At 41.3% G+C, this 26,464-nt stretch overlaps 1 protein-coding gene across 7 annotated transcripts in view; it reads left to right on the top strand.

The window, feature by feature from the left end:
• Positions 1 to 26,464, top strand: part of LOC112252744 (actin-binding LIM protein 1) — a 146,885-nt gene that overhangs the window by 57,506 nt on the left and 62,915 nt on the right. For 6 of the 7 annotated variants that reach the window (XM_042323428.1, XM_042323431.1, XM_024424265.2 and 3 more), the window contains exon 2: positions 25,655 to 25,789. In XM_042323428.1, the coding sequence (XP_042179362.1) occupies positions 25,655 to 25,789 (135 nt within the window). Of the gene's footprint in view, positions 1 to 6,590; positions 6,821 to 25,654; positions 25,790 to 26,464 lie in introns of those variants that run through there. The other variant, XM_042323430.1, reaches the window with a different exon arrangement.

Genomic DNA, 26,464 nt, shown 5'->3' with positions numbered 1-26,464 from the left:
TGTGATGTGTATACTTTTGTTTCAAAGTAGATTTGTTTAACACTACCAAGAATCACTCGATGTGACCCTGATTTAGCCCACTGCAGTAGAATTAAGGAAGTCTTGAGTTTTTGCTCACCTGAGTTTTACCAAGAGTGTTTTCATCTGTATTTTTCTTCTGTTTATGTTTATTTACCACCACAAACCATAGCTGACACTAAGACCGCGCTCAATGAACTGTATAGGCCCAAAAACAAACAAGAAAATGCACATTCAGGGAAAGTGTTTTTTTGTGGCCGGTGATTTTAATGCAGGGAAACTGAACTCCGTTTTACCTCATTTTTACCAGGATGTCACCTGTGCAACTAGAGGCAGCAAAACTCTAGATCACCTTCATTCCTCACATGGAAACGCAAGGCTCTCCCTCACAACTCTCTTCGGCAAAACAGACCATAACTCTATCCTCCCGCTTTCTGTTTACAAGCAAAAACTCTAACAGAAAGTACCAGTGACACGCTAAATATGGTAGTAGTCCGTTGAAGCAGATGTTGAACTACAGGACTCTTTCGCTAGCACAGACTTGAACATGTTCTGGGATTCATCCGATAACATTGAGGAGTATACCAAATCAGTCACTGGCTTCATTAAGTGCATTGGTGACTTTGTCCCCACAGTGACCGCACGTACATACATATCCCAACTAGAAGCCATGGAGTAAAGGCAACATCTGCATTGAGATAAAGACCTGCCACTAATCCAAACGCTCATAAGAAATCACCCTACGACCTCAGGCAAGCCATCAAACAGAGAAATCGTCAATACAGGACTAAGATTGGATGCATAATCAGAGGATGTGCTGACCAGCTGGCAAGTGTCTTCACTGACATTTTCAACCTATCCCTGACCCGGTCTGAAATACAAACTTGTTTCAAGCAGACCACCATAGTTCTTGTGTCCAAGAACGGCAAGGTAACCTGCCTAAATGACTATCGCCCCTTAGCACTCACATCTATAGCCATGAAGTGCTTTGAAAAGCTGGTCATGGCTCGAATCAACACCTTCATCCCAGACACCCTGGACACACTCCAATTCCCATACTGCCCCAACAGATCCACAAATGACGCAATCTCTATTGCACTTCACACTGCCCTCACCCACCCGGATAAAAGTAATACCTATAAAATAATGCTGTTCATTGATTACAGCTCAGAATTCAACGCTACAGTCCCCTCCAAGCTCAGGACCCTGGGACTGAATACCTCCCTCTGCAACTGGATACTGTACTTCCTGACAGCCCGCCCCCAGTTGGTTAGGGTTGGGAAAAACACATCCGCCACACTGACCATCAACACGGGGGCCTATCTGGGGTATGTGCTTAGTCCCTTCTCATACTCCCTGTTCACCCACAACTGCGTGGCTGCCCATGACTCCAACAGCATCATCAAGTTTGCTGATGACACAGGGGTGGTAGGACTGATCACGCAGTCTATAGGGAGGAGGTCAGATACCAGCCAGTGTGGTGGCAGGACAAAAACCTCTGTCAATTATAGCAAGACAAAATAACTGATTGTGGATTACAGGAAATGGAGGGGCGAGCTTGTCCCCATCCACGTCGATGGGGCTGTAGTGGAACGGGTCGAGTTCCTAATTATCCACATCACTAAAGAATTAACATTATCGACACATTCCCACACAGTTGTGATAAAGGGTAAGACAATGCCTCGTCCCCCTCAGGAGGCTGAAAAGATTTGGCATGGGCCCTTAGATCCTCAAAAAGTTCTACAGCTGCACAATTGAAAGAATCTTGATTGGCTGCTTAACTGCTTGGCACAGCAAACGCAAGGCACCAGACCGCAAGGTGCTACAGAGGGTGGTGAGTACGGCCTAGTACATCACTGGGAATGAACTACCAGCCGTCCAGGATCTGTATACCAGGCGGTGTCAGAGAAAAAACCCAAAAAGTTTCAAAGGTTCCAGACACCCAAGCCATAGTAACGGTACCAGTGCACCAAGTCTGGAACCAACAGGACCCTGAACAGCTTCTACCCCCAAGCCATTAGACTGCTAAACAAGAATGCTAAATAGCTCATCAAATGGCTACCCGGACTACTTGCATTTACCCATTTTTTTGCACTAACTCCGGACTACTTGCATTTACCCATTTTTTTGCACTAACTTTTTTTGCACTAACACTGACTCTATGCACACACATTGGACTCTACCCACACACTCACACATACTTACACTGACATCTCAACTCACACTACATATGCCCACACACACAACATGCTCATACATGCATACTGACGCCACACACACACACTCACACCCTTTCACGCTCACCATATACGCTGCTGCTACCGACTATTATCAGTCCATTTGCCTAGTCACTTTACCCCTACATACTGTATATGTACAAACAGTGCCTTACAAAAGTATTCATCCCCTTGGTATTTTGTTGCATTACAAATTAATTTAAATTGATTTTTATTTGGATTTCATGTAATGGATAAACACAAAATATTCCAAATTGTCGAAGTGAAATGAAAAAAATAACTTGTTTCAAAAAAATATATATATAATATGGAAAAGTGGTGCATTCATATGTATTCACCCTCTTTGCTATGAAGCCCATAAAAAATATATTGTGCAACCAATTACCTTCAGAAGTCACATAATTAGTTAGATTGCACACAGGTGGACTTTATTTAAGTGTCACATGATCTCAGTATATAACACCTGTTCTGAAAGGCTCCAGAGTCTGCAACAACCCTATGCAAGGGGCACCACCAAGCAAGCAGCACCATAAAGACCAAGGAGCTCGCCAAATAGTCCAGGGACAAAGTTTTGGAGAAGTACAGATCAGGGTTGAGTTATAAAAAAATATCAGAAACTTTGAACATCCCACGGTGCAACATTAAATCCATGGCACCACAACAAACCTGCCAAGACAGGGCCGACCACCAAAACTCACAGACCAGGCAATGAGTGCATTAATCAGAGAGGCAACAAAGAGACTAAAGATAACTCTGAAGGAGCTGCAAACCTCCACAGCGGAGATTGGAGTATCTGTCCATAGGACCACTTTAAGCCGTATACTCCACAGAGCTGGCCTTTACGGAAGAGTGGCCAGAAAAGAAAGAAATAAGTGAACACTTTTGGTGTTCACCAAAAGGCAAGTGGGAGACTCCCCAAACACATGGAAGAAGCTATCCTTGTCAGATGAGACTAAAATGTAGCTTTTTGGCCATAATGAAAAACGCTATGTCTGGTCGCAATCCCAACACCCCACTTCACCCGAGAACCCTATCCCCATAGTGAAGCATGGGGGTGGCACCATCATGCTCTGAGGATGTTTTTCATCAGCAGGGACTGGGAAACTGGTCAGAATTGAAGGAATGATGGATGGCGCTAAATACAGGGAAATTCTTGAGGGAAACCTGTTTCAGTCTTCCCGAGATTTCAGACTAGGACAGAGGTTCACCTTCCAGGAAAATGACTCATACTGCTAAAGCTACACTCGAGTGGTGTAAGGGGAAACATTTAAATGTCTTGGAATGTCCTAGTCAAAGCCCAGACCTCAATCCAATTGAGAATATGTGGTATGACTTAAAGATTGTTGTACACCAGTGGAACCCATCCAACTTGAAGGAGCTGGAGCAGTTTTGCCTTGAAGAATGGGCAAAGATCCCAGTGGCGCGATGTGCCAAGCTTATAGTGACATACCCCAAGAGACTTGCAGCTGTAATTGCTGAGAAAGGTGGCTCTACAAAGTATTGACTTTGTCGGGTGAATAGTTATGCACGCTCAAGTTCAGTTTTTTTGGTCTTATTTCTTGTTTATCTACCAATAAAAACTATTTTGCATATTCAAAGTGGTAGGCATGTTGTGTGAATCAAATGATACAAACCCCCCCAAAATCTATTTTTAATTCCAGGTTGTAAGGCAACAAAATAGGAAAAATGCCAAGAGGGGTGAATACTTTTACAAGCCACTGTAGCTACCTCAATTACCTTGTACCCCTGCACATTGACTCGGTACTGGTACTCCCTGTATATAGCCATGTTATTTTTAGTCGTTATTCACTGTGTATTTATTACTTGTGTCACTATTTCTATATATATATTTTGTTTTTTAAAAGTCTTTACCTTTAACTCTGCATTGTTGGGAAAGGACCCATAAGCAAGCATTTCACTGTTAGTCTACACCTGTTGTTTACAAAGCATGTAACAAATATAATTTCATCATAATAGGAAAACTATCTGGACCAGATCATCTCCTTCATCCTCACTGCTCTTCAAAGTAATGTCTAACTCTTGTTTCATGGTGAACGATTATTTTGCCTCACGGACTTGTTGACTCAACCCGTCGGCATCTCTGAGATTTATCACTCCGTGAGGTTTCGGGAATAAATCTGAGAACCACGAATCAACTTCCTGTTGGTTGTGTGACGTCCTAGGACAAGGTGAAAGCGTAATCTGTGACTGGGTAACACAATTGTGATTGGGTACAAATGCATCATCTGGACAGGACTCAGGTTAGTGTTTTTCATCATGAATGGAAGATGAAAAAAGCACATTTTGGTTTTCAGGAATTTTCACAATATAGCCAATTTTGACTTTGCAGCTGGCCCAACTAGTGGAAATTGCACAATTCTGCTTCCAGGGCAAGATTCATGACACTAAACCTTAATTAACCTGCGGCTGGAAGGGGTGTATCGATCAAGCGTCTCAAAGTACCAGTGCTGATTCAGGATCAGTTTTGCCTTTTAGATTCCAATGAATAAGGTTTTATGGACATGTAAACACTGTAAAGCGGCTACTGTGAATTTGACAGTAATTTACAGGCAGCTTGGTGGCAACTACATTTCTGTATTTCATATTACATTACACCTATTGTAATGTAAACACGGTCTCAAGGCAAGTACTGTGTAATGAAACACAGTGCCATACCATTAAATTGACTGTATTATACTGTAAAAAAGTAAATGCTACCGTAATCAGAATTAATACATTTATGGATGAAATTCATTGAAGGGAGGGGTCTCTATTTCACAGTAGGTGTAAAGTGTTCACACATTACAGCATATTAATACATATTTGGTGGAACTCCTAGAGGCCTTAACAAAGGCTTCCAAGCTGGTCGTAAATACAGGGCAAAACAGCCTGAAAAGACATGGCAAACTGCTCAACCATTAAAAGTTGAAGACTTTTCGCAGCATAAAATCTGTCCCCTATTAATTTTAACGTGATGGAGCACTATAACCACATACGAGTTAAATTGGTACAGCATTCTTACTCACGAGCCAGAAGCAATCCACCCACTAGTGGTCAAAAGGTTTTTGGCACTCCAAAGATACTGTATTCTGTGCGATTGAATTACAGTACCGTTTGAAATACAGCTATTTTTTCGCCCCGCTCACAACATTTTCCCAAAATGCATCATCATTTACAATAGGCTGAAGTAAACTGTTTTAGACTATTTTACTGTTGATAATATCCCAAATTACCAGTTTTCCGTTACAGTGTAGATCAGCACTCCTATTCTGAGTTGCTTGATACATACAGCCCCAGAGCTTGATATTTCTTTGTTACATTGTTTAGTTGTTATGTAAGAGGGATTTACTGTATATGTGAAAATATATATACTCACTGCTCAGAAACTCTAATCATTATTTTCCATGCATCATGTTTATGTACAATATACTATTCATTGACTATAACCTCTTGTGTATTACTCTTCGCTGTCGGTCTCTGTCCCCCTTCAGGCAAACAGCAGTCCTTTTGTGTTCCCTAGTAGTAATACAGATGTAGAATCTTAATTTCAGCCAGTTTTCTACAGCAGTAAAATAACGGGGCAACAACAGGAACTGTGCATTTTTTGTGAATTATAATTAATGGACTTTTTTGTAGGGGTTGATACATTTTTCATTAGGGCAAATCAAGTTTGAAATTACCAAGTGGAAATGATGAACTTTAGAAGCCTTTTAAAAACTTGAATACCTTCAAGAACATTTTCAGCAACAAAAGAGTGATCAAATTAACATCTCACATCTGAACATGGGTGTCTGGCTAGAATTAAAGCACAACTGCATGGGGAATTGTGTGTTTTGTCAACTGGTTAGGGTGTTGGCTGTCTTTCATAGGCTGACAACCAAACAAGACTCATGTCTCCCCCAGGAGTCCTTAGTCCTATGTTGTCTAGTTTGAGACTGGAATCAATAGCTGTGGTTTTACTATTGTTGTCTACGTAAAGCTTAGAACACAACAAGAGGGATAAAAAAGAGACAGGCCAAGAGATTATTTGAGAGACAGTATGGCAGCACGATAGAGGTACTGGGACTTGAAAACAGACACAGTAGAGTGTGTGTGTGTGTGTATCTGTATTTTTGTATTTGTGTACACGTGGGGTTTCTGTATGTGCATAACAGCTCTGTGTGCGTGTGTGTGTCTGTGTATAATTGAACATATTGGGGGATGTTTCGGGGGTCTAGAGTATGTTTGTAACACGGTAGCAGCTGCCATCTCCTAGGCACTGCAATGAGGTGAGGGCTGACAGCAGAGGGGATGACCAAGGGGAGGTGGGGAAAATGGAGTGTGAGGGGGAGGGGAGGTGGAGAGGAGAGGGAGTGGAAGAAAATAGCCTGGCAGGAGGCATACCCCATGCTGCCGTATTGGTTTCGGGAGAAGAGCTTTTCTCCTGCATCTCTCACTCTCTAGCTTGCATAGCTCGTTTTTTCACTCTAAGGATACACCATCTGCCTGGACGTATTTTATACATATCAACCCTCATTTTCTGGTCAGTTTTACCTCAATACCAATGGTCATGGTCAAGGAAAAAGGTAACTGAATCGTGTGTGTGTCTGTGAGATTTGTTTTGATTGTTTTGATTGCCCGCAGTATGATGTGCAGTGTGTGTTTTTGTGGATCTGTCCTGGTTTTAGTGTTACATTGTAGATGTATTGCTGATGTAAGCTGCAGGCCAGTATTAGTGATCAGCGAACACATTTTTGTAAGGATTGTTCTTTGAGGGAGCATACTAAAGCATAACCAATTCACACAGGATAGAAGATCCCTTTTTGCTATCAAGTAGATATCTGCAGTGTATCGCTCCGCTGATAAAGACACACATGCAAACATACAGTTCCTTATGCTGAAATATTACGTTGATATTTGGAACTGACTGCGTTTTACTACATGTAAATATACGAATATGGCTTGATGGCTAGTTTCAGTGGTGAGTTTGAGGTAAGGTAATGTACATTTGTGTACAGAGGGAAAGTGGAGCACTAGTGTAGGGATCCACACGGTGCACAGCCGCCCCAGTCAGACACGCACACATACTCAGTCTGCAGCCATAACCATGGTAACCGACTAAAAGGTACACTCCATTATTGTCCGCCCGTGGCCTCATTCATAGTGAGGTTTTTCTTACTGAAATCAGTCCATGTCCTACCATATTATGGTTTGAGTGTGAAATATCTGTGTGTGTGTCTAAATGTAGAGGGTGACTGTGTGTGTGTGTGTGTGTGTGTGTGTGTGTGTGTGTGTGTGTGTGTGTGTGTGTGTGTGTGTGTGTGTGTGTGTGTGTGTGTGTGTGTGTGTGTGTGTGTGCACGCTAGCGTGTGTGTGTCAGACAGGCAGGCAGGCAGAAAGGCAGACAGGCAGATCACATGATATGGCCTATCTGAGACCCACTGAGCTTTGGCGTCTAAGCTGAATGTGTGACACATGGAAAACTGAACTAAACAATGACTACACTCAGAGAGATTGTGCTTGTGGGTGGATTTCCCTATTAAACTAATAATACTCTAGGTGTACTTGGCAATTTATAGGGTCTGCGAAGTACACCCGAGGAGACAGACCTACTTACCTTGAGTTACATGTGCTCTTTACGCCATCACATCTTCAGTATTTGCTTCAGTTGTGTTTCTCATTACAGTGTGTGTGTGTGTGTGTTTGTGTGCACATGTCTGCATGCGTGTGAGTGTGTGTGTTGGGTGTGTACTTGTAAATTCTCTTTGTCTAATCCTATGCTGACTCCAGCCCGCCTGTAAACACAGATAATCATCAAGAGCATTTCTACCTCATGCCACAGAAACAACGATACACAGAATCCCCTAATTTATCATCATCACAATCACTTTTATATTTTTGTGACTCACCCAGGTTTTGCAGAGTACTGCAGACACTGCAGTAGTGCCTCCTCTTTGAAGCGTGGCTCTCTCTCTCTCTCTCCTCCCTGAAAGAGTAGCAGAACATCCTCACTGTTACAGTTTTTCTCAATTGCTAAAACACAATTTCTGAAACCTTGCTCCATTTCCTGAAAACATTAAACACAAAACCTCATCTTCAGGCACTATTTACATAACCTCTGACTCTTCTCGCAAAATGAAACATTCGCCTCAAAACAGTTTTACCTGTATTCAAAATCAAACACTGCTCTCAAATCATAAACAAAGTGATCAACATGATATACACTCACAAGCAGTCAGTAAACAATACACCGAAAAATAGAAAACAGATTGTTCAAAACATACAATTCTCATGGAGAAGTACATTTTTAATCTAAAAAAATATTCATATTTTTCCGCCATTGTCTTTTGATGAACAAAAACATGTTCTATCATAGTAGTTCAAAATTGATCAGAAATTACTATTCTGCTTTGCTCTTTGCAATTTAGTTTTGTGTTCTTCCTCCTCATTGTACCCTTATTGTTATAGTACTGTACCCTGCATCTCACAAACTTGTCCTTTGTCTCTGTGATACTGAAATTCTTGTTCTTTGTTTATATGAACTTGCAACCAGTCAAAATCTATTGAGCAGTCAGTACTGTTAATAAATGGAAAGCACAATGTTCAGGGCCATACAATTTGTCCATTGTACAGTATACAGCCTACAATGCACTGTACTACAGTATACATTACTAAAAGGGACAAAAATCAAAGGAGTAAACGTGATCAATATGCTTCTTCTTGTCTTTGGGCTGGGTCAGGCCAGAGCACTTCGTCGACATCACAAGCAATATTGTCCCTCCTGAGGCAACGGGGGAAGAAGCCTCTTGTGTGCCGTATCCAGCCCTGACATGATTCCTCACCTATATCACCACAGGCTAAATCCATGGCTTGCAACAGATTTACTCTGGTGTAGGTTTGTCTATCATACACTTCCCATCTCCAAGAGGAGAAAAACTCCTCAATCGGATTCAGTAAAGGCGAGTATGGAGGGAGGTACAAGTTCATAAACTGCCCATTGATGTTAAACCATTCCCATACCTGAGCACCTCGGTGGAAACTGACATTGTCCCACACTATCACATAGGTGGGAATGGGATTCTCATTTAGCTCTTGACCCTGCTGCTCTTGAACCTACTGCTCAAATAAAATATCTCTTAGATTGGCAATAAATCTTAGAAGATGCTGGGTGTTATATGGCCTGAGTGTAACGGGCCGCCCCCAGGTGGTGAGGGTAGGCAACAACATCTCCACCCCGCTGATCCTCAACACTGGGGCCCCACAAGGGTGTGTTCTGAGCCCTCTCCTGTACTCCCTGTTCACCCAAGACTGCGTGGCCACGCACGCCTCCAACTCAATCATCAAGTTTGCGGACCAACAACGACGAGACGGCCTACAGGGAGGAGGTGAGGGCCCTCGGAGTGTGGTGTCAGGAAAATAACCTCACACTCAATGCCAACAAAACTAAGGAGATGATTGTGGACTTCAGGAAACAGCAGAGGGAACACCCCCCTATCCACATCGATGGAACAGTAGTGGAGAGGGTAGTAAGTTTTAAGTTCCTTGGCATACACATCACAGACAAACTGAATTGGTCCACTCACACAGACAGTATCGTGAAGAAGGCGCAGCAGCGCCTCTTCAACCTCAGGAGGCTGAAGAAATTCGGCTTGTCACCAAAAGCACTCACAAACTTCTACAGATGCACAATCGAGAGCATCCTGGCGGGCTGTATCACCGCCTGGTACGGCAACTGCTCCGCCCACAACCGTAAGGCTCTCCAGAGGGTAGTGAGGTCTGCACAACGCATCACCGCGGGCAAACTACCTGCCCTCCAGGACACCTACACCACCTGATGTTACAGGAAGGCCATAAAGATCATCAAGGACAACAACCACCCGAGCCACTGCCTGTTCACCCCGCTATCATCCAGAAGGCGAGGTCAGTACAGGTGCATCAAAGCTGGGACCGAGAGACTGAAAAACAGCTTCTATCTCAAGGCCATCAGACTGTTAAACAGCCACCACTAACATTGAGTGGCTGCTGCCAACACACTGACTCAACTCCAGCCACTTTAATAATGGGAATTGATGGGAAATGATGTAAAATATATCACTAGCCACTTTAAACAATGCTACCTAATACAATGTTTACATACCCTACATTATTCATCTCATATGTATACGTATATACTGTACTCTATATCATCTACCGCATCCTTATGTAATACATGTATCACTAGCCACTTTAACTATGCCACTTTGTTTACATACTCATCTCATATGTATATACTGTACTCGATACCATCTACTGTATCTTGCCTAAGCTGCTCTGTACCATCACTCATTCATATATCTTTATGTACATATTCTTTATCCCCTTACACTGTGTATAAGACAGTAGTTTTTTTTTTTTTTGGAATTGTTAGTTAGATTACTTGTTGGATTATTACTGCATTGTCGGAACTAGAAGCACAAGCATTTCGCTACATTAACATCTGCTAACCATGTGTATGTGACAAATACATTTGATTTGATTTGATGTGGAACACCATGGTTGCTGATAGCAGCACAGATTGTGACATTGCCACCTCGTTGACCAGGGACTTCAACAATGGCCCGCTGTCCAATCATGTTTCGGCCTCTCCTTCTCCTCTTTGTTAGATTGAAGCCTGCTTCATCGACAAAGATGAACTCATGGGGTCTGTCCAAGGATTCCAAGTCAAATATTGTCTGTGTAGAAATACAATATACTGTATGTAGGATTTTGTATGTTGTACAGAGACAGTGCTATACTGTAGAGTACAATTAGGCTTCTGATTCACATACATTGTATGTACTGAAGAGTAATGTCATTCACATAGTATGTGTTAGTACTGTAGACAATCTGGATTACAGTAAATGTTTCTGAATACACTTACTTGCAAATACTGAGCTCGCAGTTCTTTCACCCTTGGTGAGTTGCGCTCAAAAGGTACTCTGTATACTTTCGTTTCATTCACATCCTGTTACGATGGAGGATATGGTCAATTGTGGAAATGCTCACACTGTCGATTCCCTGGAAGTGTGTGTTGTCTTGTATCACTCGTTCCTGGATTTCTCTGAGTCGTATTGCATTATCTTGAAGGACCATGCCAACTACAACGGCCTCTTGCTCCCGAGTGAATATAGCTGTCCTTCCACCTGCAAGTGGCAGCCTTGCAATTCTACAAAAAGTAGTTGTGCAGTTACAAAACATATTCATGCAGTACAATACATACAGTGATTAGCTTTACAAATGTATATTGAAACAGCTGCATATAGTGTAGTACAGTAAATTTGCAATTACAAAATTACAGTAGTATCCTGTACCTGTTCTCTTCTCTGAATGTCCTTACTATGGTGGACACAGAAATTCGGCTCAAATTGGGTTGCACTCTAAGTCCTGCTTCCCTCATTGTCAGTCCATGGACAAGAACATGGTCTATAACTGTTGATCGAATTTCATCAGATATTTCCACTCTTTGTCTTCCTCTTCCTCCTCCTCTTCCTCCTTCTTGCCCTCCTCCTCCTTTTCCTCCTCGTCGCCCACCTCGCATATGCACTCGTCCTCTCACACTGTTTCTTCTATCCATTCTCAGACTTTCTCCTTTCCACCTTCAACAACCTGTTTGCTCTCTGAACTGGTTTGTATTGGTTGTGTCGCATCATTTGAAACAGGTTAAATCAATTTTGAGTGGTTGTGTTCAATCAATGACATGTCTTCTCTATTTGTATTTGATTGTTGCCACTTGTGTTTACCAGTGTGGATGACATGTGTATTAGAGTGCAGAATGTGTTTTGAGAATGAGAATGTGTTTAGAGTTTTGCTGAAAAGTCTAAGTGAGATCTGCAAATTGTGTTTTTCCATGTGAAATAGTTTAAGGTATTGACAACAGACTGCATAACTAGCTAAATGAGTCCAGGTAACTGAGAACCTTGTTCAGCCAATGGGTTTTAGTGTTTTAGCAATTGAGAAAAACTGTAATACAACTGTAGCAAAGGATCAGCACTTATAGAGGTAAAGCGGAGTGGATACATCCCAAATGGCACCGTATTCCCTACATAGTGCACTACTTTTGACCAAGGCCAATATGGTCCCATTTGGGACGCAGATCGTGAGTTAGACACGGCGAGCACCAGTGTTGCGGCCTAAAATCAATACACAGAGCTCTGAAACCTGCATCCCCTTGAGATAGAATTAGTTTAGAGAAGGAAATAGAGGGGACATCCAGGTTATGTATGACAAACCTTAGAAATACTCATTATATGTGACAAACATCCCTTTGCCATTTGCTCTGTGCTAAAACTGAACCCCTCATCTGATTATCATAGGTAATTTGACACATGATGCTAAACAGAGAAGATAGAGTCTAGATTTGGGCCTGATTTTGGATCCTGTAATGTATTTAAATGTACTATCTTTCAGAGGGAGGTAACAATTCTTTTGATAGGGTAGGGTATTTTGATAGGGTTTTTATTGTTTAGGAAATGATAAGAGGGGGCAAATAGTCTTAGATACACAGTAATCCTGTATAAAAATAAACACTATATATTACACACTTGACACATACACAAAAGTACATACACATGTCTCTACACACACAGTATGTACCAAGAGCTGGGTGGGTGAATTGAAAGTCCTTCTCTGTTCATACATTACAGGTAACTGTGTTAGAACATCCCAACAACAACAACCCTCTGGTCTATGACAGCCAGCCATTTAGAAACAATGATTATTCTGTGTTAGGTCCCCAGGGATTAGTTATTCAGGGCTGGGGGGCTGGTAGAGGGAGATACGTTCCCCCCAATTTGTGCCCATGTTTGAAGTGCTTTGTCTGGGACACTGGTGCAGGGGCTGGCGGTTGGTCGGGGGGTAGGGGTTGTGAATCAAATCATACATATTCATAAGAGGGAGGTTATAGGATGCCTTATTATGTCTGTGTGATAAAGAGTACCGCACGCCCTCACCAAAACACACATGCACACACACACATGCAAGCTCGCACGCACGCACACAGGCACTCACATACACACACTTTTACCACAGTGGGGATATTTAGAATTTGATATTCGTTGTAGGCCATGCCACTCCAGAACTGCTCATCCCAGAGGGGTTGGTTGGATGGGAGACCCAGAGCCATACACATGTGTGTGTGGGAGGGGCATGGTTTGGTGGGGAGTTGGGAGTTGTGTGTGTGTGTGTGTGTGTGTGTGTGTGTGTGTGTGTGTGTGTGTGTGTGTGTGTGTGTGTGTGTGTGTGTGTGTGTGTGTGTGTGTGTAAATAGAGTAGTGTGTGTGATACTCATTGCATCTGGCTTGTATGTTCTGTATATATCTTCTATATCTTATCAGTGGAGTGTCCCAGACACTCCACAGGGGTCCTGTTTTTCTGCTAGGCTCCACAGGAAGCAGTCATTTCAGTCTCATACTTAAATGACTTACAGAAAACAAATAGTGGTGTGAAAATACGCTATTAGAACTTTTCCTTTGATTTTTTGAGTAATCATATTCCCAATCCATTTTCAAAACACTACTACTGTTTTGTGCATTTTAGATAGAATAGTCTAGGACGAGAAAGGGAGACCCAGAAAAAGGGTTATCTGAAGGACAGCTGAAGAACCCTTTATGGTTCTAGGTAGTCTAGAAAATAGGAAGTTAAAGCCTGAGCCTGAGAGTGAAGATGAGAGTGGAGGCTTCATCAGTTATTTCCCCTCTCCATCCATAAATTACACACACTCTATTGTTATTTACCAGCAAGGCCTGTGCATGCGTAACAGGAAAATATGTCCATGGGGGATTCAATCTGTCCTTCTCCAGTTCCCCCCAGTGCATCATCGGCAATCTTTATTATTGCTTATGCAGAGGCTTCCTTTAAAGAGATGGGGGTTGGGGTTGTAGTAGGTGGGTTGAAAGCACCACTCGTCGAAGTGTGCTGAGCCTGGGGAAGCTCTTTTGGTAACTTTACACCTACGCCCATGGATTTGGGGGCTACGCCTGTCTGTCTGTTGCCTTGTATCAGTCCTAAAGCAATACAGGCTATGGGCTGTAAGTGTGAGAGGAGGCCTGGGTGATGATTAGGGCCATGTTCGGTAGGACAAACGTGGAAAGTTTCACACAGAAATGTCATAAATACAGTGGACACTACTCCTTTTTCTACATAACATATTTCTATCTGAACATTTCACAATGTTGTGCCCTGTTGAATGTATCCCAGTGTACATGGTTTTGCCTGTGATCTTCCAGTGATGAGGCAGAGGCAGTATAGATCTCTCTGTCAGCAGATATTACAGTTCCATCCTCATCCTCTGTAGACTGAGACATCAATGCAGTAGTAGAGACGAGGGTGGAATGTGACATTGTGTGACCATAGTTACTGATTAATCACTCGGTAAGAGCATGGTGTAGTGAAGATATCCCAGTCTCATGTAGTTTTTTGACATCCTTGTACAAACGTATATTTTCTACTAGTAAACTGCATGAGATCCAGACGATTTAGGCACACGGAAACAATTACGGTTAAGACATTAATTCCGACTGGCTTAAGTTAAGAGTTAAGGTTTGTATCACATCCGGACATGATTGGGAGTCCCATAGGGCGGTGCACAATTGGCCCAGCGTCGTCCAGGTTTGGCCAAGGTACGCCCTTCTTTGTAAAATAAGAATTTGCTCTTAACTGACTTGCCTAGTTAAATAAAGGTGAAATAAAAAATAAACAGAAACAACTTTAGGGTTAAGTTCAAGCATTAATTCCAATTGGTTAACAGTTCAGGAATTCATACTGATTGGTTAAGTTAAGGATTAAGGTTTGTGATCGAGTTAATTCAATTCAGGCATTAATTCCGATCGGGTGAATTAAGGATTAAGGTTTGGAATAGGGTAAAAACTGAAAAACACGGTTAAGTTTAGCCATTAATTAAGATTGGCCTTGCTAACTCATTGTGGATGGATGGTGCAGTGGTCTAAGCAGTGACCTCCTGCTCCATAGACTTTGGGCTTAATGCTAGATCCGGGCACTTGTTTTGAGTTTTACATTTTCTCCCACGGTGGATGGTTTCGACAGGGTCTCCCAACGTCCTGGCGACCTGTGATCGAGTGATCTCTCTGGGGATAAACAGTTCTACTTACTTACAGCTATGGTGATAGCACAGTCACCGTACTGGGCTAGCCCTGTGTATTCCCTATTACTGAGGTAATATTGTCACAGTTGGTTTAATCTCGGAACCCAGAACCAAATCTTGCAAGAAACTACAGTTGGTTTGGAGTATTCATTACTCCTTAGTTCCAGTAAGTTGCTGTATAGTTACATACCAGTGCTGAGGCGCCATATCACATTGTGAGTGCTGAGTACTGAGCCCTCACCACCACTGCTGTCTTAGTTCACTGCCACTCTGGTCTAAGACCTTTGTTATTAAAGAATGACTCACAGCTCTGTGGAAAATCACATTGAGCACACGAGGGAGACAGACTCCCTCCCTCCTTACCTTACTTCCTCTCTCTCTCTCTCTCTCTCTCTCTCTCTTGCTCTCACCCCTCTTTTTCTCTCTTTTAACTCCCTCCTTTCCTCCATCCGCCCATCTCATCCGATAAACCAGGGTTCCCCAATAGGGGGAGCCAAATCAGGAGGGAGCCAAATTCCTCCCTCAGGTGATTTCATTTGCAACCCCTTAAACTTTCTGGGCAAAAATATAAATAATAACAATTTCTTGTATAAATAAGTTTCGTTCTGGGACATGAAATAAATTACCAGGAAATTAGCTCAAAGTTATTTTAATTGAGGAAATCTGTTCCCAAGTACTCCCATGCATAAATAGAGAGGCATATGTGATCGTATCCCAATGTCATCGAGGTTGGAATTTATTCCGTTTTTTTGTCAAATATTATATATTTTGGCGATTCTTGCGGTCAAATTGCGGTGTACAAATTATTATTATTGTGTACAAATTGTGTTATTGTGTACAAATTATTATTTTGTTTATTTATTTAAATTTTACCCCTTTTTCTCCCCAATTTCGTGGTATCCAATTGTTAAGTAGCTACTATCTTGTCTCATCGCTACAACTCCCATACGGGCTCGGGAGAGATGAAGGTTGAAAGTCATGCGTCCTCCGATGCACAACCCAACCAAGCCTCACTGCTTCTTAACACAGCGTGCATCCAACCCGGAAGCCAGCCGCACCAATGTGTCGGAGGAAACACTGTGCACCTGGCAACCTTGGTTAGCGTGCACTGCGCTCGGCACGCCACAGGAGTCGCTTGTGCGCGATGAGTCAAGGATATCCCTACTGGCCAAACCCTCCCTAACCCGGACGACGCTGGGCCAATTGTGCGTCGCCCCACAGACCTCCTGGTCGAGGCCGGTTGCGAAATAGACCTGTGCACGAACAAAGTCTCTGGTGGCATAGCTGGCACTGGAGTACAGCCCCCTTAACCACTGCGTCACCCGGGAGGCCGTGTACAAATTATTTATAACTATGTTCACGCCCCCCGACCATCTGATAAAGGAAAAACCGTCCCACTGCTGAATATTATTGGGGACCCCTGCCCTATACCATGAGTGGGTGTGCTCTTGCAATGTCTTCCCCACCACTTTCAATTCAGATCTGGACCAACCTTGTGTATAGTATCACACAAAACGAAGGCTTACAGTGGCTTTGTGACCAGGCCTTGGGGATGGATCAGACAATGTTTTTTGAAGGTGTTCCTTCATCAAAAACTGAAGGGAAAGACCTCTCCATCATGGTGACAACTCCACGGTGTCTCCCTCCCAGAGTGCAAAGAACCTTGGTGTGACCCTATACAACACCCTGTCGTTCTCTGCAAACATCAAAGCAGTGATTCTCTCCTGCTGGTTCATGCTCTACAACAGTGGATCCCAAACTTTTTATAGTCCCGTACCCCTTCAAACATTCAACCTCCAGCTGCGTACCCCCTCTAGCACCAGGGTCAGCGCACTCTCAAATGTTGTTTTTCCCATCATTGTAAGCCTGCCACACACATACTATACGATACATTTATTAAACATAAGAATGAGTGTGAGTTTTTGTCACAACCCGGGTCGTGGGAAGTGGCAAAGAGCTCTTATAGGACCAGGGCACAATCCAGAAATCTGGCAGTGGCTTCTGATTAAATCAAATTATCACAGAACAGCTTGTTGCAATTTCGATGAGGCTCTGTTGTTCAGATATCGGTAAGTGGACTGGAGGCAGGGCATGAAAAGGATAACGAATCCAGTTGTTAGTGTCATCAGTTTAGGGAAAGTGCCTGCGTAATTGCATACCCAACTCACTCAGGTGCTTCGCTATATCACATTTGACATTGTTGGTAAGTTTGAGTTCATTTGCACACAAAAAAAAATCATACAATGACGGAAAGATGAATGGATAAGAGTGTCTGACTAAAATGGAAAAATGTGAAGTGAATATGTTTGCTGAATGTTTTCTGAAGGTGTTCCCTTGTCAGAAACAATTTAATGTGAAGGGTGGAGGTGCGATCTGTTTTTATAACTGATTACTATCTGTTGTGGTCGTTCCCTGGCTTATTACACAGAGAAAATGCCTGGCACTTTATCCTCAGGTTTAACTGGGTATATGCATGTATGAACCTTTACAATATCTGATAATAAGGGTTATAATATGTTATGCCTCTTTATGTATTAATATTTCAACTGACTCAAATTGCTGTTAATTACTCAGGATCATTATGAGTTGACAAAAATAAATTATAGGGGGGGGGGTGTACATAATTAGGACTGGTCTTACAATGCATTATAACGGCATCATAGTACATTAAACCTGCATGTTGTAAAGTGTGACTGAATGTTTTGGTAAAAGGTATGTTGTTCATATTAAAACAACTTTAATCTCAGCAGAATTGTGTGTGTGTGTGTGTGTGTGTGTGTGTGTGTGTGTGTGTGTGTGTGTGTGTGTGTGTGTGTGTGTGTGTGTGTGTGGACATGTGTAACTCTTCTTGTGGGGACCAGAAGTCAGCTGTGCGATTGGGCTGGAGAAATGTAACTACTCTCAAATTCATAGACAGGGCTATGGATCCAAGGACGATAGTTTTATTTAAATGTTTCTCCCCAGTTGGTAGTTACAGTCTTGTCCCATCGCTGCACCTCGTGTACGGACTCGGCAGAGGGCGAAGGTCGAGAGCCGTGCGTCCTCCGAAACACAACCCAGCCAAGCTGCACAGCTTCTTGACACATTGCCCACTTAACCCGGAAGCCAGCTGCACCAACGTGTCAGAGGAAACACTGTACACCTGGTGACCGCGTCAGCTTGCGTACGCCCTGCCCGCCACAGGAGTCGCTAGAGCGCAATGGGACAAGGACATTCCGGTCGGCCAAACCCTCCCCTAACCCGGATGACGCTGGTCCAATTGTGTGTCGCCCCATGGGTCTCCCGGTCACAGCCGGCTGTGACAGAGCCTGGACTCGAACCAGGATCTCTAGTGGCACAGCTAGCACTGCGATACTCGGACTATAGGAAGGACTATAGTTTTAACCATGTTTCGAGGCAATACAGTTTTTGTTTACAATTTCACTGTTTACAAACAATGGAGTAAATCCAGCCAAATTGAGGGTTCTGACGAGGTTGAAAAGCTGAACTAAGCTCATGAGGCATTTTTAAATGAAATCCATCAAGAACAAATGGGTATAAATGATATATTTAAAAGTCCAAACATGGAGGTGCCAATCCTAGATTACCCATTTTAAGCCTAGTCCAAGGCTTGTATTCATGAAGTGTCTCAGAGTAGGACTGCTGTTTTGCATTTTAGATCATATAACTTTTAGGAGTCCTACATATACTGTAGGCACTTCATGCATGTGGGCCCAATAATAATAAGCAGTATACATGGAGAATCTCTATTAGACACGCTTCTAAGTCTAAATCTATGACTAGGCTTAGCCTGTGAAATGGGAAACTAGACCTATACACTGTTCAAATGAAGTGTTTTATAACACACAAAAAATAGTGCTGCCACCAACGTTAAGGTGACGAAACGAACCCGGAAAAAGTTGAAAATACTATCATGGTGTCAGTGGTGGGAAAAGTACCCAATTGTTATACTTGAATAAAAGTACATATACTCTAATAGAAAATGACTCAAGTAAAAGTGAAAGTCACCCAAAATACTACCTGCGTAAATGTCTAAAAGTATTTTGTTTTAATATACTAAAGTATCAAAAGTAAAAGTATAACTATAAATAATTTCAAATTCTTCATATTAAGCAAACCAGACGGTCTTGTTTTTTCAATTTACAGATAGCGTGGAGCACATTCCAGTCCTCAGACATAATTTACAAATGTGTTTAGTGGGTCCGCCAGATCAGAAGCAGTAGAGATGACCAAGGATATTCTCTTGATAAGTGTGTGAATTGGACCATTTTCTTGTCCTGCTAAGCATTCAAAATGTAATGAGTACATTTGGGTGTCAGGGAAAATGTATGGAGTAAAAAGTACATTATTTTCTTTGGGAATGTAGGGAAGTAGAAGTAATCAAAAATATAAATAGTAGAGTACAGATGCCCCAAAAAACTACTTAAGTAGTAGTTTAAAGTATTTTTTACTTAAGTACTTTACACCATTCCAAGTCCCTCCTCTTATTGTACATTCCCTGCTCTTATAAGGTGTGATGATTAAGTCCTCATTAGTAATTCCAAAACGTCAAATGTACAGTATTATTCTCAAACAAAGAATACAAGACAATATCGTTTTGTGAAAATACAAACGATACGTTTATCCATGACATAATTAATGAGTGTAAATGTGCTTTTTCAAGACATGATTTTGAAGCTTCAAATACTTTATCTTTTCTTTGCAAATTATGAAATGACAACATAACATTAATTACTGCAGTCGGCTAAATCAGGGTCACACAGAGTGTTTCTTGGTAGTCTTAAACAAATCTACTTTAAAACAAAAGTATACACCACTCACAGGGTTATGGGCTTAAAAAAAGAAGACACCTGTACCATGTCAGATATAGAGTTGACATGTATTACATTTTGAGTTTGCATCCCATTATTACACTTTATATACATCACAGAAGACTGAAATATAACGAAACCATTTGTCTTAGAAACACCAGATTTTAGGTGTTACATTTTTATTTTATTTTATTAATGACGAAAGTATGACAAATATGAATAACACTCCACCCATGAGGTCACTAGGTCATTTGAATGCAAGAATAGGCTGCCAGGTGTTTCACATTTTTATATTGATAAAGTAAGACAGGTCGAAGATCTGTAAGGCATTCTATTTCATATTCATGGGGAAAAAAACTGCTAATGTTAGCAGTAGCACTTATACAAAACATGTTTAAAACGTCAGCCCGGAGCTCAATATGATCCACCAGTTTTTCTGCAGGGAGACAGAGAAATAGCAAATAATAACAATAAATAATGATAGTATATGAATGCATAATTCATTTACTAACTGCTATCATGTTAATACATTGCAATATGAATATACAATTATTAAACATATTAATAGCAATATGCAAAATGTATATACATGAATGAAGCTGTGCAAATATAGCAACAAGATAACAATAGGAATCTCAAAAGTGGGATACAATAACATGTGGCGTGGTCTCCAATATGAAGTAGTTTAAGTGTCTCCATTACACATTTAGGCAAATTGTGCTTCAGGCTTAATACATTGGCGACAGCCATCCCACCTATCTGTTTCATGTCTCAGGTATTCCGCGAAAGCTAGCATGGATAGAATGCAATAGTTTACTCTATTATTTGCTATATTCTAATAATGTTCATGTGTTTATCGCCACGGTCCGCGCTATGGTGAAACTAGCACTCCGAGAGATCTGAAATCATTTGATGGTGAACTTTGGCAGCCAACTAGAGAAGAAAGGCAAGCTTGAAAGTCAGGACAATCCTTGTCCTGCAAAGAAACATTATTTTTAAAGTTATTTTTTTTAAATTTAGCAAGCAGTAGCAATTTAGAATTAAATGTGGAGTGTAGCTTTATAGTTACATGATGACATCACCTGCCTCACATACCTTATTTGGCAATCATAATGTATAAAAAACAAAAAAACAATTCTATCATCATTTGTCACAATGAAGAAAGTTTGACAAAAGAAAAATCCACCCCAGCATATACTCTCTGATTACAACCTCATTGAATCCTGGCGAGCACATGATCCTAAAGCAAAAGAGAACACTTTCTACTCAAACAGGCATAAAACATTCTCACATTTCGATTTCATACTATTATCTACACCTCTGTTTTCTTTAAACAAGAAAATATAAATTCGACATATGAGCTTATTACTGCCATATTCAAATCTTAGAATGTACTAAAAGAGCCACAAGATGGCGTTTCAAAGTACATTGCTACATAATTCTACATTCTGTGATGTCAAATTGATCTAATTGAAAACATAATTATCAATAAAAAGGCAGTCTATGACCGCAGGGTTCTATGGAATGCCACCAAAGGTTTTATAATTATTTTTTTACCTGCATTTGCATGTGGTTTGAATATAAAAGAATTGGAAATGTTTAACTGCGTTAGATCGTTCTCAACAAACACTCATGACCAGGTAGCTATTCCTCTCTACAAGGTCAAGACAGAGCTCAATTAATTGATAAGACAGAGAGCAGAATTTGCCATCCATCGAATTTGACTCAACCATTGCTTCCATGGTAATCGTCCTAGTCATTTACTGGCCAACAAGCTAAGCAGTAATGATCAATTAGCTGTTATAGCAACTATTGAATCTGGAACAGGGGAATTACTATCAGAACCCACATTAATCAATCAAAGATTCTCCCACTTCTATAAAGAACTGTATACCTCAGATTGTAAAACTGCACACCCAGCTAAACTAAGTCCTTTCTAAAATAATTAAGAACTCCTCTTCTCTCAATAGAGGACGACACCCTGGCTGGGAGCCTGAATTGTTAGGTATGCTGCACTGTTGGAGATAGAAACGTAAGCATTTTGTTGCACCTGCGATAACATCTGCAAAATATGTATTTGCGACCAATAAAATCAGATTTGATTTGAAATCTTCCTCAATTAACTCAAAGGGGTATTGGATAGCATAAATGAAGGCATATCACCTGGATGAGACGGTATTCCTCCTGAGGTCTGTTTAAAATGTGGGAAGCAATTATATCCGCTATCAAAATGAGTAACACACGTTCACAAAGGATCAATGTGGGGGAGATGTGAATTCAGCACTAATTATGCTTTTATTAAAAAAAGATAAGGAACCCAGTGTTCTCACTATTGACCCCTATCTTTGATGAACACAGATTTGAAACTGTTTTCCAAAATGTTGTCTTCCCATCTCGAGACTTACTAACTAAAATTGGTCCAACTAAAGCGGGTTTGTTAAAAAAAATGTATCCTTGGATAACCTATGTCGACTATTACATATACTATACAAAAGTACGTATAGACACCCCTTCAAATGAGTGGATTTGGCTATTTCATCCACAACTTTTGCTGACGTGTATAACATTGAGCAGACAGCCATACAATCTCTATAGACAAATATTGGCAGTAGAATGGCCTTACTAAACAGCTCAGTGACTTTCAACGTGACATCGTCATAGGATGCCACCTTTCCAACAAGTCAGTTCATCACATTTCTGCTATGCTAGAGCTGCCCCTGTCGACTGTAAGTCCTGTTATTGTGAACTGGAGGAACAACAACGGCTCAGCCGCGAAGTGTTAGGCCACACACGCTCACAGTAATGGGCCGCTGAATGCTGAAGTGTGTAGCTTGTAAAAATTGTCTGTCCTCGGTTGCAACACTCACTACTGAGTTCCAAACTGCCTCTGGAAGCAACCTCAGCACCAGAACTGTTCTTTGGGAGCTTCATGACATGACATGGGTTTTTATGGCCAAGCAGCCACACACAAGTCTAAGATCACTATGCATAATGCCAAACGTTGGCTATAGTGGTGTAAAGCTTGCCGCCATTGAACTCTGGAGCAGTAGAAATGCGTTCTCTGGAGGGATGAATCAAGCTTCACCATCTGGCAGTCCGACGAACAAATCTGGGTTTGGCGGATGCCAGGAGAACGCTACCTGCCCGAATGCATAGTGCCAACTGTAAGGTTTGGTTCGGGCAAGGCCCCTTAGTTCCAGTGAAGGGAAATCTTGACGTTATAGCATACAATTACAATCTAGACGATTCTGTTCTTCCAACTTTGTGGCAATAGTTTGGGGAGGGACCTTTCCTGTTTTAGCATGACAATGCCCTTGTGTACAAAGCGGTGTCCATACAAAAATGGTTTGCCGAGATTGGTGTTGAATAATTTGATTGGCCTGCACAGAGCCCTGACCTCAACCCCATCGAATACCTTTGGGATGGATTGGAACTTCGACTACGAGCCAGGCCTAACATCAGTGCTCGACCTCACTAATGCTCTTGTGGCTGAATGGAAGCAAGTCCCCACAGCAATGTTACAACATCTAGTTGAAAGCCTTCCCAGAAGAGTGGAGGCTGTTACAGTGGCAAAGGAGGGACCAACTCTATAATAATGCACATGATTTTGGAATGAGATGTTCGACGAGCAGGTGATCGTATCTCTTGTCTGTCTTGGAACATACAGTGCATTCAGAAAGTATTCAGACCCCTTGATTTTTCCCACATTTTGTTACGTTACAGCCTTATTCTAAAATGGATTAAATATTGTTTTCCCCCTCATCAATCTACACACAATACCTCATAACGACAAAGCGAAAACAGGTTTTTAGACATTTTTGCAAATGTATTAAAAATAGAAAATATAATTATTTACTTACATTCGTTTTCAGAACCTTTGCTATGAGACTCTAAATTGAGGTCAGGTGCATCCTGTTTCCATTGATCATCCTTGAGATGTTTCTACAACTTGATTGGATTCCTCCTGTATTAAATTCAATTGATTGGACATGATTTGGAAAGGCACATACCTGTCTATATAAGGTCCCACAGTTGACAGTACATGTCAGAGCAAAAACCAAGCCATGAGGTCGAAGGAATTGTCCGTAAAGCTCTGAGACAGGATTGTGTCAAGTCACAGATCTGGTGAAGGATACCAAAACAATGTCTGCAGCTTTTAAGGTATCCAAGAAAACAGTGGTCTCCATCAAGGTGCTTCAACAAAGTACTGAGTAAAGGGTCTGAAAACTTATGTAAATGTAATATTTCAGATTATTATTTTTTTTAAACCTGTTTTTGCTTTGTCATTATGGGGTAGTGTTTGTAGATTGGTGAGGGGGAAAAAACAAATGAATCCATTTTAGAATAAGACTGTAACGTAAACAAATTGTGGAAAAAGTCAAGGTGTCTGAATATTTTCCGAATGCGCTGTATACCTATTATTTCTATTTAGTTTTACTTTCTTTGCTTTCAGACCAATGGGTGCCTATTGACGCATACTTTCTTGGATTGTTTTGGAGATTTTCACCAGAGCGTTTGGTGTGCTCTTTCCTGTCTGAGTTTGTGAAGGGCCTGAATACAGCAGGGGCGCACGCAAACATGCCTGTTTTAATACAAGACCACAAAGTTTACTAGAGGACACACCAAACACGAATGCCCTCTAACCACCTCCATGCCCCAGAAATTAGGGGAATTAAGAACAGTACGGCAGCACAATGTTTGAAGTTCACAATTTGTCTTTAATCTATCATTTGTATTCTGATATGGGGGCCCAAGTTCTTCACATGGTACGTGTCTGTGTGGTTTAGTGGGTAAAATTCTAATTAAATGTGCCATTTTACTGCCCCAAAAGTTGGGGGTTCTATTCCCACTTCTGCCTGTTCTACTTTCACTCCTTCTCCATCTCCTCCTGTTTCTAATCTCTCCCACTTTCACTCCTTCTCCATCTCCTCCTGATTCTAATCTGTCTAAACAAAGCAGACAAAAAAAGTATAATTCCTATTCAGATGTGAGATAAATTGATTTAACATGGACTTTTTGACTTGAGTATATGGTAAGTCGACATGTCTGAATCAGGTCCCATGTTCTTAGTGTAACAAGGGTGGTTCAGCACAACAGTTTATTCCTGAAGACTGGCTGAATGGACTAAGGCAGTGTTTTCACCAACAGACCAGTGATGAAGGCCCACTCTATACATGTTAATTGCGCTATAACTTACATACCCCTAAACATTTTGATTTTAACATACTTTATAATCTCACAATAGCAACTGAAGAATATAATTAGTAAAATTTTCTACCATAGGAAAAATATTAAATTCCCAGTGTCTTCTTTAAAATGTTAATTCAAGTCTGGTCTGAAAATCATCATCAATCAATATTTACATGATATACTTTTCATGGTTTCAGAACACAATTATGGTGTTTTGAGTCTTTCTATTTTAACAGTGTAGTGCATGTGATTACAGTGGTTCATACCAATGTCTATTTGTGTTCTGTTCTGTTCTATTCTAGTGGCACATGCTCAGGATGCACACAATTCCAATGAGAAGCCTCTGATCCAGTGCTACAAGTGTGGGGAGCCATGTAAGGGTGAGGTGCTGAGGGTGCAGTCCAAGCACTTCCACCTGAAGTGCTTCACCTGTAAAGGTAAGTACAGTACCAAACCCTGAAGATCATTTGTTGATGGTGGTATGACCTATGCTCCTCATGAGGTAAAAGGGTTTAAAGCAACTGTCCAGTTAATATACAGATTGTCCTATAAATATGTCCTATGATATGACAATGTGATTAAAGTAGTTTTCCTCCCAAAAATGATAATAAAGTATATTGAAAAGGAGCTTTTCTGTGTTTGAATGGTGTGGGTCATAAAAAATATCGGTCATAAAAAATATATGAATGACAAATAAACAGCTGATTGGTCAGTGACGTCATGTTATTTGAGGAAATAGCAAGCAATTCAGAAAGTTTAAGGTGGAGTTGTTGTTTTTTCTCTCATTTATGTATTGGCAACCAATATGAGTACAGGACAACACAACAACATTATTTGGCTATAAGTTAACATAATTTGTAGTTTTCAAAGTGAAATGTTGTACTGTAACGGAGGATTCAGACTAATAATCAGCAATCAAATCGTTGAACTCTCCCATGGTGGGTATAGCATTCAAGCAGCATGCTTGACGGCTGTTTTGTTGTTAACCAATGTCAAAGCTAGCTAGCACAAGCTTCCATCTCCCGATTAGCTATTGCGTGGCATGTCGCTGAAATTTGCATAATATGAGAGCATTAGGATGGCGCCGACAGAGATGGTCGCCTTGCTTCGCG

This window comes from Oncorhynchus tshawytscha, linkage group LG06 (assembly GCF_018296145.1).
Source record: "Oncorhynchus tshawytscha isolate Ot180627B linkage group LG06, Otsh_v2.0, whole genome shotgun sequence".
Classification (NCBI taxonomy): domain Eukaryota; kingdom Metazoa; phylum Chordata; class Actinopteri; order Salmoniformes; family Salmonidae; genus Oncorhynchus; species Oncorhynchus tshawytscha.
This window is presented reverse-complemented; position numbering and strand designations above follow the sequence as displayed.